Source organism: Anoplopoma fimbria, chromosome 2 (genome assembly GCF_027596085.1).
Source record: "Anoplopoma fimbria isolate UVic2021 breed Golden Eagle Sablefish chromosome 2, Afim_UVic_2022, whole genome shotgun sequence".
Lineage (NCBI taxonomy): Eukaryota > Metazoa > Chordata > Actinopteri > Perciformes > Anoplopomatidae > Anoplopoma > Anoplopoma fimbria.
In genome coordinates this window covers 19948754-19967834 of record NC_072450.1, presented here as the reverse complement: position 1 = coordinate 19967834, position 19081 = coordinate 19948754, and the positions used below count along the sequence as shown (strand labels likewise).

Genomic DNA, 19081 nt, shown 5'->3' with positions numbered 1-19081 from the left:
TACAGCACTTGTTACATGAAATTATGTGTAAAGGCAAATGAAACAAGTCATTTTCAAAATGACTTGATGATTTGCTGATGGCAGCATCCTGTATTGGTTTTCACAGTCAATTATTTTTGTCTTTGTGTGTTGACCAGTGGAAGAGAGAGCAGGAGTTTGACCTGCAGTTGCTGGAGAGGGCTGTTCAAGGGGAGGAGGCACAGGGAGTTAGGAGCGTTCAGGGTGAGGAAACACCTCCCGAGCACAAAGAGAGGCCGCGCTCCCGCTCTGACGAATGGCTGACCCTGCGCTGCACAGCCACAACACCTCCAGCCAACGAGGTCGACCTGGAACCACTAGAATATGACCTGGACCTTAACAAAGAGGTAAGTAATATCTGTGCCTGTGGAGAAATACAGCAAATTAGTTTATTGTCAATATATAAATGTAATGAATGTACAGTAGAAGAAAAAACATAAAGCTCAACCTAGGACAAAAAAAGCGCCGGAGTGCATGTAACCACAGTCAAAGAAGATTTTGTGCACACCCAAATCAGGAAGTTTGCTCTTTTTTACTCAACTTATTGAAGTTATTATGTTGTCGTGCATGGTATACATCCACTGTCAGCCTGAACTTGATCACTGGTTATATTCCAAGACATCTAATGGATAGGTAAAATACTTTGGCTGACCACACAGTGAACACATTTCAGAAACATTACATTACATTACATTACAGTCATTTAGCAGACGCTTTTGTGTAGAAACATTTTGTGTTTGACATCAAGGGACTGCTTGTTTTGTTCTTGCAAAGATTGTGTTACTATCATCAGCGGAACATACCCTTTTGTTCAATGGTGTGGAAACAAACTGACTGGTGCTTCCGACTGGTGTTCTGTGAAGCAGACAAATGAGGTGGAAGAAAATCTGACGTTATTTAAACTAACTTAAAAACATTGAAATGTTGAATAAAATACTGTGGCAATAAAGTGCTTACAGCCCTTCATTGCAACATTGCCATGTGCAGCTACTATCTGTTCCGTATTGTTGGATCAAATAGTCTTCACAAGTAAATGTCCAAGAACAGTTTCACTCCTTGTTGTAGGTTTAGCTAAGTGAAGTTGTTTATCTCTCTTACAGTAAAACCGTCTGCATATCCTTCATCTATGCAAGTGGATAGTTTATTTTTGGGATGACCTGAGAGCAAGGATGAGCACTTATTGCACTCGTATTAGTTGTTGCACTTACTGTATTTGTATCAGTTCGCTGCACTTATTGAATTTGTATTTGTTTACTGCACTTATCCTATTCGTAGTAGTTTGTACCACTTACTATATTCGGATTAGTCTGTTGCAATTGTTGTTTTCGTAGTAACTTGCCTCTGCACTATACTTTTGCTCTGGCTTATGCTTTAAGATGCTTGTTTAAGAAAGGAGATGCACTTATGACTTCTGGTGACTAGTAGTTCTCTTGAATACCTATGTTGAATACACTTCCTGTAAGTCGCTTTGGATAAAAGCGTCTGCTAAATGACTGTAATGTAATGTAATGTAATGATGATTAGCAGCACAGACCTTAACACACACTATCTGTGTGTTCCAATAATTTACTATGTCTTAAAACATAGTATGGCAAATGCAGTATGCCAGAAATACCAGGATGTCAATGTGCAATGTTTTGATAAAGTAGTATGTCTCAATTGAATGCATACTGTATGCAACAGTATGTACTTTGTAAGGGCAGCTGTGGTATGCACTCAAAGTAAAAAAGAAAAAGTAATGTGATTTGGAAATACTGCATTTCTGTTTTGTGTAGCTTTCGAAGCCTCAGAAAGTATTAATCCCGGAGCGCTATGTGGATTCAGAGCCTGAGGAGCCTCTCAGTCCGCAGGAGGTGGAGGATCGTCATCGTAAGGTGGAGCGCATCAAGAGCATCTTGGCAAAGTCCAGGTAAAATAGAAATAAAATCATACTGATTTTGCCATCAATTTTTGCTGACAAAAGGCTGATTCTGGGCTTTCAGGAAGGTCTTGTATTGAGCCAAACAACCAGCTAGACCAAAATACTCAGATTTAAGCCCTTTGTTGGCAATCATTATTCTTACCGACGTGTCCTTGAGCAAGGTGCTAAAGTCCCATCACCTTCAAAGGCACTGGGCTCTAGCTCAGGCTTTTCTTTGACATCCCAGCAGCTGGGCACGTGGCAAAAGAACGCCCTCAAAACAATAACACCATTTCCACATTATGACCAATGCATCGTGCTTTATCAATTTGGTCTTTTATGTCTTTTCTGCACGGGATAGTGTGCAAAACCTAGCACCCACGGTGACTGTGGACAAGCCAGAGGTTGGGCTTGTGGCACTCGACTCAGCACTGCAGGAGCAGGAGAGGATCATCACCATGTCCTATGCACTCGCCTCGGAGGCTTCGCTCAAGAGCAAACTAGTCACAGGTTGGTCATTCTACAATTTGAAACTATCTTCTGTTTGTCTGGGCCTGTAGGTCGCTGTTAATTATACATCATTGCTTTATAAAGAATGTAAAAATCATTATTCCACAGAACCACTTACAGAAATAATAAGCTCACCAGTGGTTAAATTTCTCCCGGCATCAAATTGACATCAGTTTTGGTTGAAGAATAGGGAAGCAGCCTTTCAAGAATACTGGATTGATGGAGTGGAGATGAGAAGGGCGTAAGGTGCAGAGTCAAGCAATAAGGCTTTTCATTTCCTAATAACTGAACATTATTCCTTCTTAGGAGCTCCGATAGTCTCTAATTGCGATCCATGTAGAATCTTTCAGATAGGGGAGGAATAGCTTGATGAGCCCATTTTGTGGGCTGATCAATGACCCAGTCAAACTGTACTCTGCCTCTGCATAATGTTGGTGCTGCTTTGAACGCAGCTCTGAACCTGCATAAAAGACACTACGCTCACTTTCCATCTCTTTCATACTCTACAGCAGACAGGCAAGTTCATTTTCACTGTAGCTGCAGCAGATTGTCAGCCTGTCTGCCTCACTCACACGTATGCACACACACACACACACACACACACACACACACACACACACACACACACACACACACACACACACACACACACACACAAGTATGCACACACACACACAAGTATGCACACACATATATCTGTCACACACAGTAACACTCAAGCTGTCAGCGTGTGTGGAAGCTTAATATGCACAGTGAGGCAAAGTCAACAATTATAACATTATTTCAGCATAGAGAAATGTCAGGCAGTATAACTGGTGGCATCTTGTCAGCAGAGACTGAATCAATGACTTTCACTTCCTTTGGTGTTAAAGTAAGGTGTGCTGGTGCACTTTCAAATCCCTGAATTAAAAGAAGAGGGTTTTTTTTTTTCAAGGTATAATGCATTAGAGACTTCAATAATGCCGGCATGAAAGCAGGAATATGCAGCACTGCAATTACGTACAGTATATATTAGAAAGGTGTGTTTGATTGTTGAATTTCATATTCAAAATTGTTAAAGATTTTTGAGTCTTTCTTTGATTACTTGTCAGTGGTATTGAAAGGAATCTCTAATTTCGTGCTGGGAAAACTAAACAAAATAAACCTCCCTGTGTAGTGCCTCTTCAACTCTTCATTACTTTCTTGTCTTTTAAGCGGATGAAATGTTCAAATGCTGAAAAAATAAAGCACATCTCAAATGACTGATGGTGCGGGAGATAGTTATTAGCAAAATGTAGCATCCTAATGACTTTCTTTCATTAAGTACCATTAAATCATTATCCGTTACCTAAAATCACATTGATGTCAATATCTATTTTATCAGCCCATAACTTTGATATCTGAGATGTTCGTGTATGTACAATGTTTCTATACTCTTGGATTTTTTTACATACCGGAGTAAAGAGGGGCACCTTTATTGAAATAAAATTAATCTGCAACTACTTTTGTAATCGATTAATAAATTAAGTAAATTTTTCAAGCAACAGTGCCAAATTTTCCCTGGTTTAAGATTTTCATATGAAAGGGTTTAATTTTTTTCTTTGGGATATATAATATTAGAAATAATATTTTAGAGGCTTGATTGATGGGTCTAGCAAACAAGACATTTTAAGATGCCATCTTGGGCTCTGAGAAGATATATTAGACATTAAGACTATTTTCTGACATTTTCTAAACAAGCTATTAGTTGATTTGAGAAAAAATTGTGGCAGATTAATCTATAATGAAAATGATTCTTAGTTGCAAGCCTAACTTTCATATATTCTGGTTTTGATGTTGCATTACATTTATGCTGTTTAGTGACATTTCTTGAAAAAAGCATTTTCATGTTTTTGCAATTATGAATTGTTTTCAAAGTATCTTTACTCTCTAGATATGATTAAGAGTTGGTTAATATGAAAATATATACTGTGAGACAATAGAAATGTATCAGCTGTCAAATATTTGTTGTTTTACAATTACTGAAACTAAATTAATTCATGAATGAATTAAACTAAAGATTTCCCAGTGCCCAAGGTGAGATCTTTAAATTGCTCTTTTTGTTGAAAAATCTGTCTAAAAAAGTCCAACCATTTTTTACAGGGATATATAAGACAGAGATAAAAAGCTAAACTTACCACTGGTGTTTGGGGTTTTTTGCTTAGTTTTTGACTGAAATTCTACTAATAATCTGCATAATAATAATAATAATCTACTAGCCCCTTGTTAATGCTGTGATAGCTCTCCCTTTAATGTATCCAGTAGTATCATGCCATGGTTGGCAATGCTGCAGATCATTAAATAGTAGTTGACGGCTTCATGGCAATATTTGATTTAAAGCATGAGTGTGACGGAGTACTTTGATCGTCAGGTACTTATTTATTGCATAACAAAAAAAATATTCCCGCTGGTTATTCAACTTTAAAAAAGTTTTTAACCGGACATTCTAGGAAAACATTATCAATAAACCATATACAGTGATATTACGTATTATTCATGTCGCCCATCCTCGGAGTCATCAGTAAGCAGACGACAGTGAGTTGTATCATTTCAATAAAAACAACAACAACAACAGCATTGTGTTGTTTTCAACCCTTTCCAGCTTTAATTGTGCCTTCAAAGTCCCCCAGAACTTTCCCTCTGACTAACAAACCAATGTTGTTTTCTCTCTCTCACTGTTTTCATCCTGTCTTCTCCTCCGTAGTTCCACCACAGCCTAACATCCCCCCTCCTCCTCCACCACCCCCTCCTCCGCCGCCTCCTCTTCCACCTCTTCCTCCTCTTCCTCCTCTTCCTTCTCTTCCTTCTCTTCCTCCTTCCTCCTGTTTCCCTGGCACCTCCCTCTCCTCTAAGCAACGGGATTCACTACACGTTTGTCTAATCCGAGAATGAAAGTAAGGCCTAACTGCATGCGTTACGGTGCTAATGTTTCTTCGAGGCCTCACTAATTCTCCCTAACACGGGGCTCCTGTGTGCTTTGCACCTCCCTGCATGCTCACTGCTCTGTTGTGATTGTAGGAAACACATCTTGTCTAGGTTAGGGAAGCCCTGCCTCTGCTCCCATTATAATCAAAACAAACATCTGCAGGCAGTCTGCTCATCCCACTGTGATAATTGTGTGTAAATTGTTTTTCTTTTTTTTTCTTTTTGTACCACTGCCAAAATATTTATGGACGGTTGAGGAAAGAAAGGGCTCAAAGGAACATGACTGTTTGTAGCATTGTGTATAATTAACAAAAGAGACACCTTTTGATTTAGCACCTTGACAGTTCAGTAGTCGGCACAGCTGCATTCACAGCACCAATTAGCTCCCCATCTGTAGTCTGGCAGCGATAAGTCAGAAAAAAACCCAGCAGATATCATCATTGTTACTGTTAATGCAAAAAGGGGGGCTGTGTCATTTTACTGCCTTATTAAAACCCTTCCATCCACCAGCCAATAATGGCAAATATTTGATTACTAAATTTTGTTTCTGAAGTTTTTGTGATGTGTTATACATATTATATACTGTATATAGAGATATTAGGAAATACTATAATTTCTGGATGGAGATTACATACTTAAATATTAGCACGTGGACACACACATACAGTAACACAGTGTCCATCTAGCTGCATTTGACCTTTGACCCTTTAGTATCATGCAGTGTTCAAGTCAGAAGAAGTGAACGCATGAAATGACTCTTTGTCAGCCAGGCATGACATGAAACTTCATTCCTTGAGCAATTGCGTGACTGCATGCTTTACCGTGTGTTTTTGTACTGTGTGTGATTTTACTGTAGCTCTTTCATCCCATGTTCAGGTGTGCTGTTAAGAGGTGGGCTGTGACGTGTACTTGGTTTATAAAAGTTTCTCTGCCACAGTTTTGTCCCCTCAGAATGATATAAAGGATATAGTATTTGGATTTATTTTAAGTGAAAGAATCGGTGGTTATCAAGTACTTTATTTTTTAACTTTATCAGTTGTAGTGTTTCTTCATACCTATTCACCAACCACTAGCAGCAACCTTTACAGATGTGCTTTACACTGACACACTGTAAAACCTCGTTGTTTTAACAGAGACTTTACAGAGGAAGAGACTGGGAGGATTTTTCTTTGTGTCAATGAATGCATCAGTACATAATGTAGAAAGTAGTTTACTTGCTCTTATATTCATTCATTCTTTGGCTTTCTCATCTGTGTTGCAGCTGTTTTTGCATTTTGTGTGATAATATCTAAAAGTGATTGTTCTTCACTCTGCCTTTTAGTAATTGGGCTTGAGTTTGCTGTGGTTGGTAGGAGTCATGTTTACTTGACTTATATATTCTCTACTATATTACAAGGAAAAAATATTTGACTAATTGGCACATGTTTTGGTTGTGGCGCATTGACAGATTTTCTGATATTTACTGTTCTTGTACTTACGTTGTCTTTCTGTTTTATCACTTCTCAGCTCAAGCAATTTCTGGACACTGAGGTGCTATTCCACAATGACAACAAACAATTGCATTCTGCAAGAAAAGAGGATTTTTTGGGACATTTACGTCTCTCCATACAGCAGTAAAAGAACTGTAGTAAACATATGACATACTTGCTGAGGCTCAAGAAACATTGAGTTGTTAACTCTAGTTGCTGAAAGCATCAAGAAAACTGAGGACTTTTCAATGGGAGCTGCTGTGCTAATTAACTATGGAAGCGTCTAACAAATGTTTATCTCATAATAATATTTTCTACATGTTATTGCACTTTGAATTGTACACTGTATCATGTTTTCAAGGTATGACTGAATGGCTATTACTTGCAACGTGATCGCAACTGAGAACTTGTTTTGTTTTTTGTCAGGTACATAATGTTAAGAACAAGAGGTACTAAATGTGTCATGATGGTAGTATTTTTGTCAAAACTCAGATAATATTCTTACACCAAACCACTTGAAAAATCATATGTATGTACCTGTAGCACTGCCAGTCTCCTTTTAGCTTGCCAAAATGAATTTTATTTTTGCTTACATCAGGATGAAAATAACCTTTAACATATTTTCTGTGTGACTGGGGAAGGTTGCACAATGAAAATTTATAAAAAAAAAAGAAAAGAAAAATAAAGTGAATATTAAAGATATTAACACCTTATAATTTTCACGCATATGGATGTTTTTTTGTTTTTTTTGTTAATGTGTTGCAATAGGCTCCTCTGTCCCATGACAATAAAACATCAGCCACAAAAATAAAATGATATGATGTTAAAAGGGAAATTCTATATATATATAATATATATATATCTACGACCTTCTGTTAATGACAGTTTACACTGCCTTGTAATAGACAATTAGTTAAAGAAAGGCAGCTTCTACTTAAATGATTATCTTTAACCTTAAATAGCCTTTGTAATAATGTTCCGTATTATATTTCTCTGATGCGTTTATCGACCGCATCTTTATTCTAATCATGTTCAAAGGAAAGTACAAAATGTGCACTCATCATAGCTCCAAGATTCTCTTTGAACATCCACATTGATTGCCTTGACCTATTAAACTTCATTCTATTATTTGAAAAGGGAACCAAACTATGGCATGCTCAAAGGAGGTGAACCTTCAATACAAAAAAAAGGCTTCTTGAAATGTTTCTTAAGTTCAAAGCTTTTCCCATCTCAAAAGGGCATTTTTAATTCGGTGTATTTTCAACCAGGAAGGTGGATACTAATAACTCTGCATTCTGAAGTACAGAATTCATATCTTTAAATCATGAACTATGTCTCTATTGCAATTGTAAAAGAAACCTCTGAGAAATACATGTATTGACCTTCTGATTCAAAAAGAAAAGAATATAGAGGAAATGTTTTTCAACAGAAAGTGCGACGGTGCAGTTATTACCAAATTCTACGGTTTTCTACACAAATATTTATCATGTTACATTTATCATGAATCCCCCCCGGAACATACGCTGATAGGATGTGATGCACACACTTTAAATGGATACAGCGCCCACGCCTTCCTCTGCTTGTTGGATAGTGTGCCGTTGTGATGCGGCTGCCTCCCAAGTGACATCTTTATCTTTAATTGGAGAGTAATTACTTTCACTCGTCTGCATCGTAGTGCGCTTTGAAAACACCTGAGAGAGGAGACTGCACCTCCCTCGGCAGCCACATCCTCCCTGCCTCCATCTCTCCCCCAGAATCGGGGCCCCACAGCGCCTGCTGGCCCTGGTGGCTAGGAGACCCATCACATCCTCTGTTCTGCTTATTTTGCAATAAAATGGGATGTTTTTCCCTCCTCCTGCAAAAAAAATTCACCCTCCACTGAGGATTGTGGCATTTCCATGTATTGACGTTTGGCTGGTGGTTCATATACATTTGTTATTCTATGCTCTGGACTTCAAAGAGAATGAAAGAGGGCCTATTATGCTAATTGGGTCCTGTTTTGTTAAAGGCAATCAAGGCCTCCCGCATTAATCTGTAACTAAATACTTACTGGATTCACAGATGCAGAGAGACTAAGACACGTTCTGCTCAGTTTCCTGACAGTGATGTTTGTTTTTTGTAGAAGGGAATAAAATATAGTAAGTCAGCCGCAGTAAATAAAATGTCTGATTTTAAATCACAAAAGTAAAAGTGCCCCATGTCAATGTCTAAAGTTAAGTGGCACTGGGCAGGTTATGCATTGACTTTTGTTACTTTATTTGCCTGGTTTCCTTTTCTATGTTGAAAGGAAGAGCCTATTGAGACCATGCTGAGGAGTCTGACCTTGTACTCAGGTCTATATTGTTCACTGCACCGCACACCGCTGTGTGTTACATATTCACAGTTTTCCCTGGATAGGGGAAGAGAAAGAAGAAATCCAGCACTGATTCCCAGTGATACATATTTCCATCACATAAATATTATTGTTACTCGCCGTGAATGTCTGAGGATTAGATTACAGTGGAAACACAGCCAGCACCTCCTTTGTGCACTGTGGGGATCCAGATCGTAGTCCAATTGTACAAATACAAAACCAAGGAGGCCGATGCAATAGGTGCTTTGATTTCAAAATAGTATTTTATGCTGTTTTATCATTTCCAAGCTCCACATACGGTACATTTTTTAATATGTAAGAAATGGAATGGTGATTTGTTGAATAATTGAAGAGTTAGGAATCACTGAATATTCTTCCGAACGTGCATGCATGCTATAAAAAGAATAGAGAGAAGGCTGAATTACAGTTATGGTGCACCACATTGACCCAACCATTTACAATAGCTAAGACAATGCCTTTGTGTAATCTTTGATTTCAAAGGTTTTAATATTGCACTATCGTTCAGGATATGATACAAATGTGAAAATATTAAATATTAAACATTACGTTTACCTGCTTGATATATTAAACACTAAGAGAACACAATTCCTTCAATATGAATGATTAAGCGTGTGTTAAGAAAGTGCTGTGTTACATTAAACAATGAATTAATCTAATGTCCCTTAAACGGAAGGCTTTTACAATACCTACAGTGAATTGGGCTTTTTGTACATAAAAGCAATTGCTTTGTAAATGAACCAAATGCCCCAGGGCCTCCTCTTTAATCTAGCAGCTCCGTGCAGCTCCGTGCACACATACACACTGATCTAAACGAAAACGCTACGCATGTATCAATGGATCTACAGTGCACAAATAAGACGATGCATCGGTCTATTTTCTTTTAGATATATCAGTAATAAATTGATACATTGTAACCTAACCGATTGACCAAAGTTTTAGATGCATTTTGATGAAGTACCATGGTTGTAGCTGCAGAACAAGTGTACCTGTCTGTCAATTGCTGAAGAAGAAGAGGAAGTTTTCACCTTACTACATTCTTGATTGGGCCTTAAAAAACACAGAGCAGGTAATGTATTTAGAACTACATCACATATACAGTACCATTTAATCATTGAATAAGAGTGTATTCATGGGTACTACAGAGTTGATATTTGTAGTACTGCTGGCACAGGCTGTATGATGGTGTCCCTGATAAGTATATAATTAGAATTGGCATGTTGCACTCCTTATTTCAACATGATTAATCAGTGGTTCTCTGTTAACTTGAAAGGAAATATTAGATCCTGACTAAACTTTGATGAAATCCAGAGTTACAAGTAAGAGATTTGGGTCAACTAATGAGAACAGAGCGTCCCACTTTGCAAGTCCAATTGGGAGAGAGGCGATATGCATGTATGCAAATAGTGTCAGAGTTAATTGCATATATTTGGCATTCAATAATGACTAAGTCGTGTTGGTTCGTGTCAGCGGTTGTGACCGTTGGCAAGAGTCGTCTCACTGATGGCAGGTCAGGATGTTCAGACGTTTATTCAGGGTTGTGTCATTTCTTGTCATTCAGGATCTCCTTACAGTATGTTGCACATTTACACTTTTTATAGAGCACCCAACAAAAATACAAGACAGTACTTTAACCATGAGCTAGGCGACCGTTTACAAAGCAGGATCAACGTAGCCTTTATTTGTATTTAGAATCAACACGTTGGAAACATAGATGTCTGTATTTCCAAATCCCTCTTCTGTGTCATTAATGAGCAGAGCTGCCAAAATGTTCTTCTCCCCAGAGGCCTGATCGCCTCTTGAGCTAAATTCTGCTGCTATTCCATCACCTGTCAATAATATAATGCTTGTAAACATGTTTATAACGTAATACAAGTGAAACACAGAGGTGTGTCTGCTCATCAGGACATTTTCTAAGTCAGGATACATAGCTACACATGCTGGTTAAGAATATATGAATATATGAATTAAAGATATGCCTGGTTTAATTATAAATATTTTGTTATGGGATTATGCACAAATGTCAATCCTTTATATGTTAGGGTTGGAGTTAAAAATGATACAGGCTAATAAATAGATATTTATACACTGGCCCCTAACAATTTTAGAGTGTGTTGAACTGTTCACATGTACAGCAGCTTTACAACTGTTTATAAATGTATTTAAAACTAGTGAAGACATGATTATCCAGTATTCGACTACAACAAAGTTAAACTACGTTATTAAACATATATTATCTGATTATACACCAGTACCTGTACAGAGGATGTCGTATGTTGTTCAGATAATTGTTGTAAATGTTACTTTCTCTGAGGCAAATTTGTGATTTTAGGAAATACAATTAAATTGAGATGATCAAAGACATCAGTAAACACTTAATAATGTGTTATGGTGTGTAATAAACATCTATTAATAGTTTATAAATGTAAATAGATGTGTCCTGATGCATGTTAGGCTTCATTGCTGTAGTCACATGCTCAAAGGTTTACTTTTATAATTGTCTTCTTTTATCATGTAGGTAATGTGAATCCTCATTAAGAATACAAATCACTGTACTTCTAAGCATGAATCAGCTGCACACCTTTGAAACCTGCTCTGGCTGCACTGTAATCAGAGCAGCATCACCCCCCCCCCCCCCACACACACACACACACACACACACACACCCCACACCCCCCACCCTTCCATCCTCACTCACTGACTGAATGGTGTTCTCTAATTAACCATGCAGAACAGGAGAAGAACACATGTTAATTTAATGTAACAAAAATGTTGATTTTTATGCACTCTCCTTTTCAAATATTTATGGGCTAGACTTGAATTTCAAGATGCATCAAAGACTCACAGGGTATGCAAATGTGTCTGCCTTACCCCCCAACAAGTTGCACTGTCTTCTGCTCTCCATGCAGGCGTCATGCACTCTTACCATCTGAGCTATAAAGAGGAAGCCATTACAGTCACCTCTATAGAAATAGTAGTCTATATTTGTGTTTTGAGAACTATCTGGCGCCAACTGGCACCTGCTCAGCTGCACCCATAAGTAATCATGTTTCAATATAAGCCTGGTGGTAAAACCCACAATAGGCAAATACAATGAGTCATGTATTTTTGCCTAATTTTTTCACTAATGCAAATAACTTCAAAGCAGCAATGCAGTCCCAAAGTATACTGCTCAAGTATTAAGAGGAAATGATTTCACTGCTAAGATGCCCTCTTTGCAATGAGCCTTTGTAATAGGCTGAGTGTTGAGGTCCAAATCTTCTGGTTTTTATCTTTAATACAGTCATCTGATTGATGCAGGCTTAAGGATTTCTGCAGGTGTTTCCTTCAGTGGCCAAAAGGTGGCGTATGAGACACGTAAAACACGCGTTTCAGTCGCGGTAAGTCCGCTTCTGAGGAGACGACACACAGAGCAGATATGAATCATCATGCATGGATCTGAAAAATGAAAAAGGTTAGACTCTTGCAGGACTATTTATAATTGAACCACGCTTAAGGTGTTTCACTGTGTTTGCGTTGGTTTGTTGTTAAAATAGGAGACAAGGGTTTTACATTGTTCAAAGTGTCCGCAGAACTGCAGGAAAAGTTTATTTCTGAAAGGTAGGTCTTTATGTCTTTTCTTTTCTTGCTTTCTCATTTTTTCCCCTCAAGCAAATTACAGCAGGGACATGTACACACACACACTCTCTCACACACACACACACACACACACACACACACACACACACACACACACACACACACACACACACACTGCAGAGAAAAATAAGGGGGAGTTAAAACTTACAGCTAAAAGGAAAATGAATTGAGACGTATTGAACATTGTGTGATGCTCCTTTATGGAGATGTGGTGCGTTTTATTTCCCCTTGAACAAAAAAAAAAAAAAAAAAGAAAAGAGGGAAAGTGAGGCGCACGAGAGTCTGAGCTGATACGGTGTTGTGGATGAGTTGTGTGGCCAATTCTCTCTCTCTCTCTCTCTCTCTCTCTCTCTCTCTCTCTCTCTCTCTCTCCTTCTCTCTCTGTCACTCACTCCCTCTCTCTTTCTCTGCTTCTCCTCCCTCTTGTAGCTCTATGTGACTCTGCAGTTAACAATCAGAATTTCCTCCTGCTGTACCCTCTCTTTGTAAGTAACTTTCTTATTTCTAATATGTGATGCCTAATAGTGTGATGTTGTGACTCTTAGGTCATGCTGAATAGGGGAGTTAAAGTGAGTGTTGTAATGTGTATTGGGCTTTTTTTTTCTTCTTCTTCCCCATTTTCATAAAATGCTGCTGCTGATTTCTAGATTACAACTTTTTCCGTCAGCTGTCTCTGTCTCCTGTCTTTCTATTCTGACTATTCTCAGATTTCTGAACGTTCATATCGTAGTTTATTTTGTGTGTTTGACATGTTGGGGCCTCCTCCAAAACTCGGCTGATAATCCCAAACACATGCTCATTCAGTACAGATAAGTGTCTCATCGTAAAAGCCTCTGTTTCGGCGAGTGATCCCGGGTCAACCTTTGCTTTAATTTGAGATGTCAAACGGATCTGTTTTAAAACACAATGCAGGATTGATGGAAATTAATGTAATCGGTCGAACAAATTATAAACTGAGTATGCATTGACGTTCTAATGCAACACATTGGTTATTTCAGTTATATATACTTTGTTAAAACCGCCTACAAAAAAAAGAAGAAATACAATGTATCAGTTCAGGAAAGTTAAAGTTAAATGTGATGTGGAAAATAACGTTTTCACTTGTGCAATTTACTCACATAACTTATATTTCTAAACACACTATTCATTTCATTTTTATTCTAAAAAAAAACCTGTCTATTATTCTTAAATGTATGCTTCTCAAAACTGACCCCTTCATGAGGATTGTTTTAGATTTTTTTCTTTCATTTTTGGAATGTGATAATTCATTTTATCTTATGATTTATCCCATGATAATTAAGCGGCATTAAAACAAATCTTTAAAAACGCTCTACATGCCGTGTATGTTGGACGTACTTTTTTATAGGACAATCTGCAAAAAAATAATAATTTTAAATTATAGAAAAGCTGAGATACATAAAGTCCATGAAATGTACAAATATCTGTAGAGAACCAGGGAGTAGTGTGTAAATCAAAATGTGTTGATTCTTAAACGGTCATATAAAAAAGTCATCAGAGATAACAATTGTATGTATATCTTGGGTGCTGATTTAATTTCTGTAAATATACGCCTGTCATCACACGAGTCTACACGAGCCCCTTGACTCATCTAACTGTCTTAAAAGCTCTCATCAACTCATGTCAGCTAAAACTATATCATCTCAAAATAAAGGCTCATTTTTTTAAACACTTTTACTGAAGTTGGAGAGGTCAGTGCGTTATTTGTCCTCTTATACAAAGTGTTACTGTGCCACTTGAAGAGAGGGTTCAGCATCTCTGGAGGGGGGAGATGACATCCTTAATTTAGCTGTCGCCGCACCTGTAAGAGATGTTCATTCATTTAAATAAGAGCATTAAACTGACTAAACTACGGGCAGTTACAACCATCCTCCCTGTCTCCACTTTCATTTCGCCACAAATCTCTCTCTCTCTCTCTCTCTCTCTCTCTCTCTCTTGTCTGGGGGGAGGAGGAGGAGGAGGAGGAGGAGGGGGGGGGAGTCCTGCCTCTTTGCCTTCCTCAGATCAATGCCCTGGCCACTCACTTTCTGATGTTGCACGACGGGAAATGCTTTGAATACTTGCGACATGGCTGCTCGCATTGATTGCCAAGATTGACAGCAGCTCTACCCATCGTCTTCTCTTGTCTGAGTGTGAGCGAGAGAGAGAGAGAGAGAGGTAGATAGATAGATAGAGAGAGAGAGAGAGAGATAGAGAGAGAGAGAGAGAGAGAGAGAGGAGATAAAGAACAGATAGGCGAACAACAAAAGGTACTTGTAGTTTCGGACAGCTGAACTTCCCGGAGAGTGAGCGGGATCCCCTCACACGGCCCCGGGTGAGCAGACCGAAGTTTCCGCTCAACAGATAGCTCAGCTCGGTCACTCTCTCCGGTGGAGAGCAGTCTCCTGGTGTTTACGTACGGGGGAGGACGCACACACATCTTCTCCACGGCTCAGGTCTTCAAGGTAAACAACACGTTTTGCTGTACTTTCCAACCAACGCGCTCTACTCTGTCCTGATAGTTGTAGTTTGTCCACCATGTGGGTTTTATTGCTGATTCCTAAAAGTCGAGCGCGCGTGTCAGTGAACTGCTCTGAGCGCGCGTTTCGCTGTAAAAGATTATTATTATTATTATTTTTAGAAAGTGACTTAAGTGACATGCTTACACGGGCTGGCACATTGTGTAACGGGGAGGGTGACTGTCAAACTTTCAAGTATTGTAACAGCGGTTGTTTGATGAGTCGCGTTCACCAAAACAAGCGCAGTACTACAGAGAGCAGCGATGCCGGAGCTCCGGTGGATCCGCGTTCACATCAACATCTAACTTCGTCCAAAAAAAAAAGCTGAACTGTGAGAGAACTCCCACCAAACCCCCTCTGAAGGTCTGAAATCACCTTGATTTTGTTGTCTCTTTGTTTATTTCCAGCAGCGCGAAGCCGTGCGAGCGGACACGGCAGCAGCAGGCTGCTCGGTGTGAACCGGAGCGGTACGACCGACCGGGACCGCGGTCACCGATAACGTGTTAAACTAAACAAGAGGCCATTCTGATTGAACTGAGGGGATATTTAAAAGGTTGACAAGAGCTTTAGTGTTTGTGTTTACATGTCCCGTAACTTTCCTCCGCTGGTGGCAGTTTCTCTTCTGTCCACACAGCGGTACTCTTCGTTGACAGCGACGTTTAGGCTCCCTCTCTCATGCGAGGTGGACAAGTTTATTTGAAGCTGTCGCTCATGGCTCATTATACCTTTCTTTACACATTATGTGGCTCTATTCTGTTGCTCCTTTTTTTTTTATTTTTGTCTTTTTCTTTTATGACAGAGAGCCCAGTTTCTGGCCTCCTTTTGTAGCCTGGGAATTTGTTCTTCCCTAACTTTCTCGGGAGGTCAGGGGAATTGACCTCTAAAGAATGCATCAGTCATAAATTAAATTCAACAATCGCAAGGCTTGTCCATTTAGAGAAGATGCACTTGAACAGACACGTTTCCTTTTAAGTCTCGGACGCTCGGCGCTCCCGGACTGAACAAACTGCTTTCCTTGTGAAAAAAGTGAAAATATACTTAACAAGGATTTTTTTTTTTTTTTTTTTTTTTAATCTTACATTCAGACGTATTTAAGATATTTAGATTTAAGACAATTCCTGTCATTAATCATCTGGCCTTTAAATAGAAACAATATTAGAGATATTTTTAGAGCCTAATATAAACTTTGTTTTATTTTTTAGTGTTGGTAAATCACTTTTTTTTAAAAAAATATATATTATCCATTAGGAAATATTCACGTTGCACAAAATGAATAAATAATTTTCCAGGTTTATCTTAAATGTAAGACTGAGTGAGGTTTCGGTGATGGAGATGGCCCCTCATTTTAAGATGTTTTCCCCAAAAATGAAACGCACTCCCGGTGCGCAAAGACGAGCCTTCCGCAACGGCTGCGTTACTTTTGATAACATTTTCCTCGCAAGAGAATCAGCTATGCCAACACTGGAAACTTTCTTTAATTGAAATGTGCTGTCGTGTCTTTCTTCTATTTATTAAAAAAAAAAAAACACACAGACAGAGCACGTGCGGTTTTGTGACCACACAAATAACTCACCTGTGGCTAATTAATGAAAACGATCTCTCCTAAAAAAAAAAACTTGCTTAAACAAAAACACATTCTCGGGTAATTCCCCGTGTCGTCGCAGTAAAGTTTCCCAACAGTTGCTCTTTCTTTAGCTGTGGACGCAGGTTCCCTCATAAGGTAAGGCGCTCCTGGAGACCAAACGCGAGCCTAAATGGCACATTTATAATTAGACTGTCCATTCAGCACATTGTCCTGATTGCTATACAGGGACACTCGGCTGTGTCTCCAGAAGAGTTTGTCTCTGACGGCTTGTGCAGCTCAACGTGTCGCTCAGTGAAAGAGCGAGAAGAGAAAAGCGGCATTAAAGCCCTGTGATGCCAAACAACCGCACTTGCTCTTATTTAACACACCTCACTTAATTTTGCGCCGAGAAACTATAGCGGCATCTCCATTAATCTTCTTCTTCTTCTTCTTCTTCTTCTTCTTCTTCTTCTTCTTCTTCTTCTTCTTCTTCTTTTCTCCACTTGTTCTCAGTTGTTACACACAACTTAAATGTGCAGTTTAATAGTTTGAGAAATGTTAAGTGTTACTATAATTTAGGCAAATATTCCCGGCTCTTTAATCAATGTTGCCGGTGAACGATGTGCTTTTATTTCGCAATAATTGTCGTTGATTGAAACATTATTTAAAAAAAACAAAAAAACTAAAGACTTGTCAATTTGTTGGTATGTGATACTTAACACAACCGCAGGGCAATAATATCATATTTATTATATTTCATACTGACTGTCCTTGCACATTCTCTGTGTGTCCAAGGACTAATCTGCGGGTGGATCTTGAGCTTTTTTTTGCACGACTGAGAAAAGCAGCATTTTACCAACCTGGAGTCAGCATAAGATATAGACTCACGCTCGTTGAGCAAGTTGAAAGATTTCGAGGACTCTCATTTGGCATGAAGGGAGAAGCCACCTGGCTCACTTGTCTAAACACATCCTGCACTCTGTCCAAGTCCAATGTCTCCCGTGTTGCAAGAGCAACGTTGCTGCTGTGAATCTTTTTTTTTTTTTTTTTTTTTTTTCATCATCATCATACATTGCGATTAGAGCCTTTCTTTAATATTTGTTTTATTGAGAGGAAGACAAACGCTGTGGATGAGCCCATCTTAAAATTTGTTTGGACTGAGTGCCACGTCATCTAACGGTAGGATTTGCTTAAACTGAGCTCTTGTGCCAGCAATTAGTGGGATCTGAGAAAAGTCAGAAGAGAAAGAGGGGAGGGAAAGGGAGAGATTCAGAAAGAAAGGTGCATTATCTTATATTGCTTTAGTATTTGTTTTCGTCTGTGCCCATTGATTATTGATTATTGATTCGGCTTTTGGTGCTATTTTTGATGCTATTTACAAATAAAGTAAATTTGATAATTTAACAGCAGATGTTTACCACTGGGAATGTTATCACAACTGTAACTCCCAGTGATGTGAAATGAAAGTGCTGGTTTCTGTAGGTTTCATTCCAACGGTTTTTCTTCACGTAACAGTGTTCTTTGAAATTACAACCATTTCCAACTCATTATAAGATGATTTGGCGGACATAATTCAGCAATGGGATTGTAAATAATAGTGATGTGTTGTCAGTTTCAGATTGAACAAATAATATTAATAATATTTGTCACACTGTAGATTTTTTCATGCAAAGTTCTGAAGAGGCTGCACCAGTCTCTCTGGACCTAGATATTTAAAATTCTTATTAAACTGTCATTGTTTTATAGTGTGTGTGTGTGTGTGTGTGTGTGTGTGTGTGTGTGTGTGTGTGTGTGTGTGTGTGTGTGTGTGTGTGTGAGAGAGAGAGAGCCGCTGTTCGCCCTGGCATATGTGCATTCATGACTGATATTTTACCTTTCTCAGATATTTTGCAACAGAATGTCTTCGCTCTTTACACGGATAAACACTACTGTTGATTTTGATTTGAAACGTCAAAATCCAATAAGCCACTCTGTCTCTCCCGTCAAGATGTCATTTAGAGCGCATAACTGAAACCTTACACGACTATGTTATTTTTCCATATATACTGTGTTCTACAGAAAGACAGCTTTTTTGTTCCAAGTGACAGGACGCTGCTGGGACGCGGGCAGGGAGAGTGAAGCTATAGAGGGGGGGTCGGTGCTGAGGAGTAC

The 19081-nt window shown here is 38.8% G+C and overlaps 2 protein-coding genes across 7 annotated transcripts in view; both read left to right on the top strand.

Moving 5' to 3' along the window:
* The window catches only part of plekha7b (pleckstrin homology domain containing, family A member 7b), a 67654-nt gene extending 60043 nt beyond the window's left edge, over positions 1-7611 (top strand). Inside the window, 4 exon segments of the mRNA XM_054611139.1 lie at positions 138-365; positions 1794-1927; positions 2280-2428; positions 6878-7611. Of these exon segments, the coding sequence (XP_054467114.1) occupies positions 138-365; positions 1794-1927; positions 2280-2428; positions 6878-6900 (534 nt within the window). The 3' untranslated portion in view covers positions 6901-7611.
* A 7504-nt stretch (positions 7612-15115) lies between these two features.
* sox6 (SRY-box transcription factor 6) overlaps positions 15116-19081 on the top strand; it is a 125617-nt gene continuing 121651 nt past the window's right edge. For 4 of the 6 annotated variants that reach the window (XM_054609657.1, XM_054609648.1, XM_054609640.1 and 1 more), the window contains exon 1: positions 15116-15312. The gene's annotated coding sequence lies outside the window, so the exon portion shown is untranslated. Of the gene's footprint in view, positions 15313-17035; positions 17087-18046; positions 18110-19081 lie in introns of those variants that run through there. The other 2 variants (XM_054609623.1, XM_054609631.1) reach the window with 2 other exon arrangements.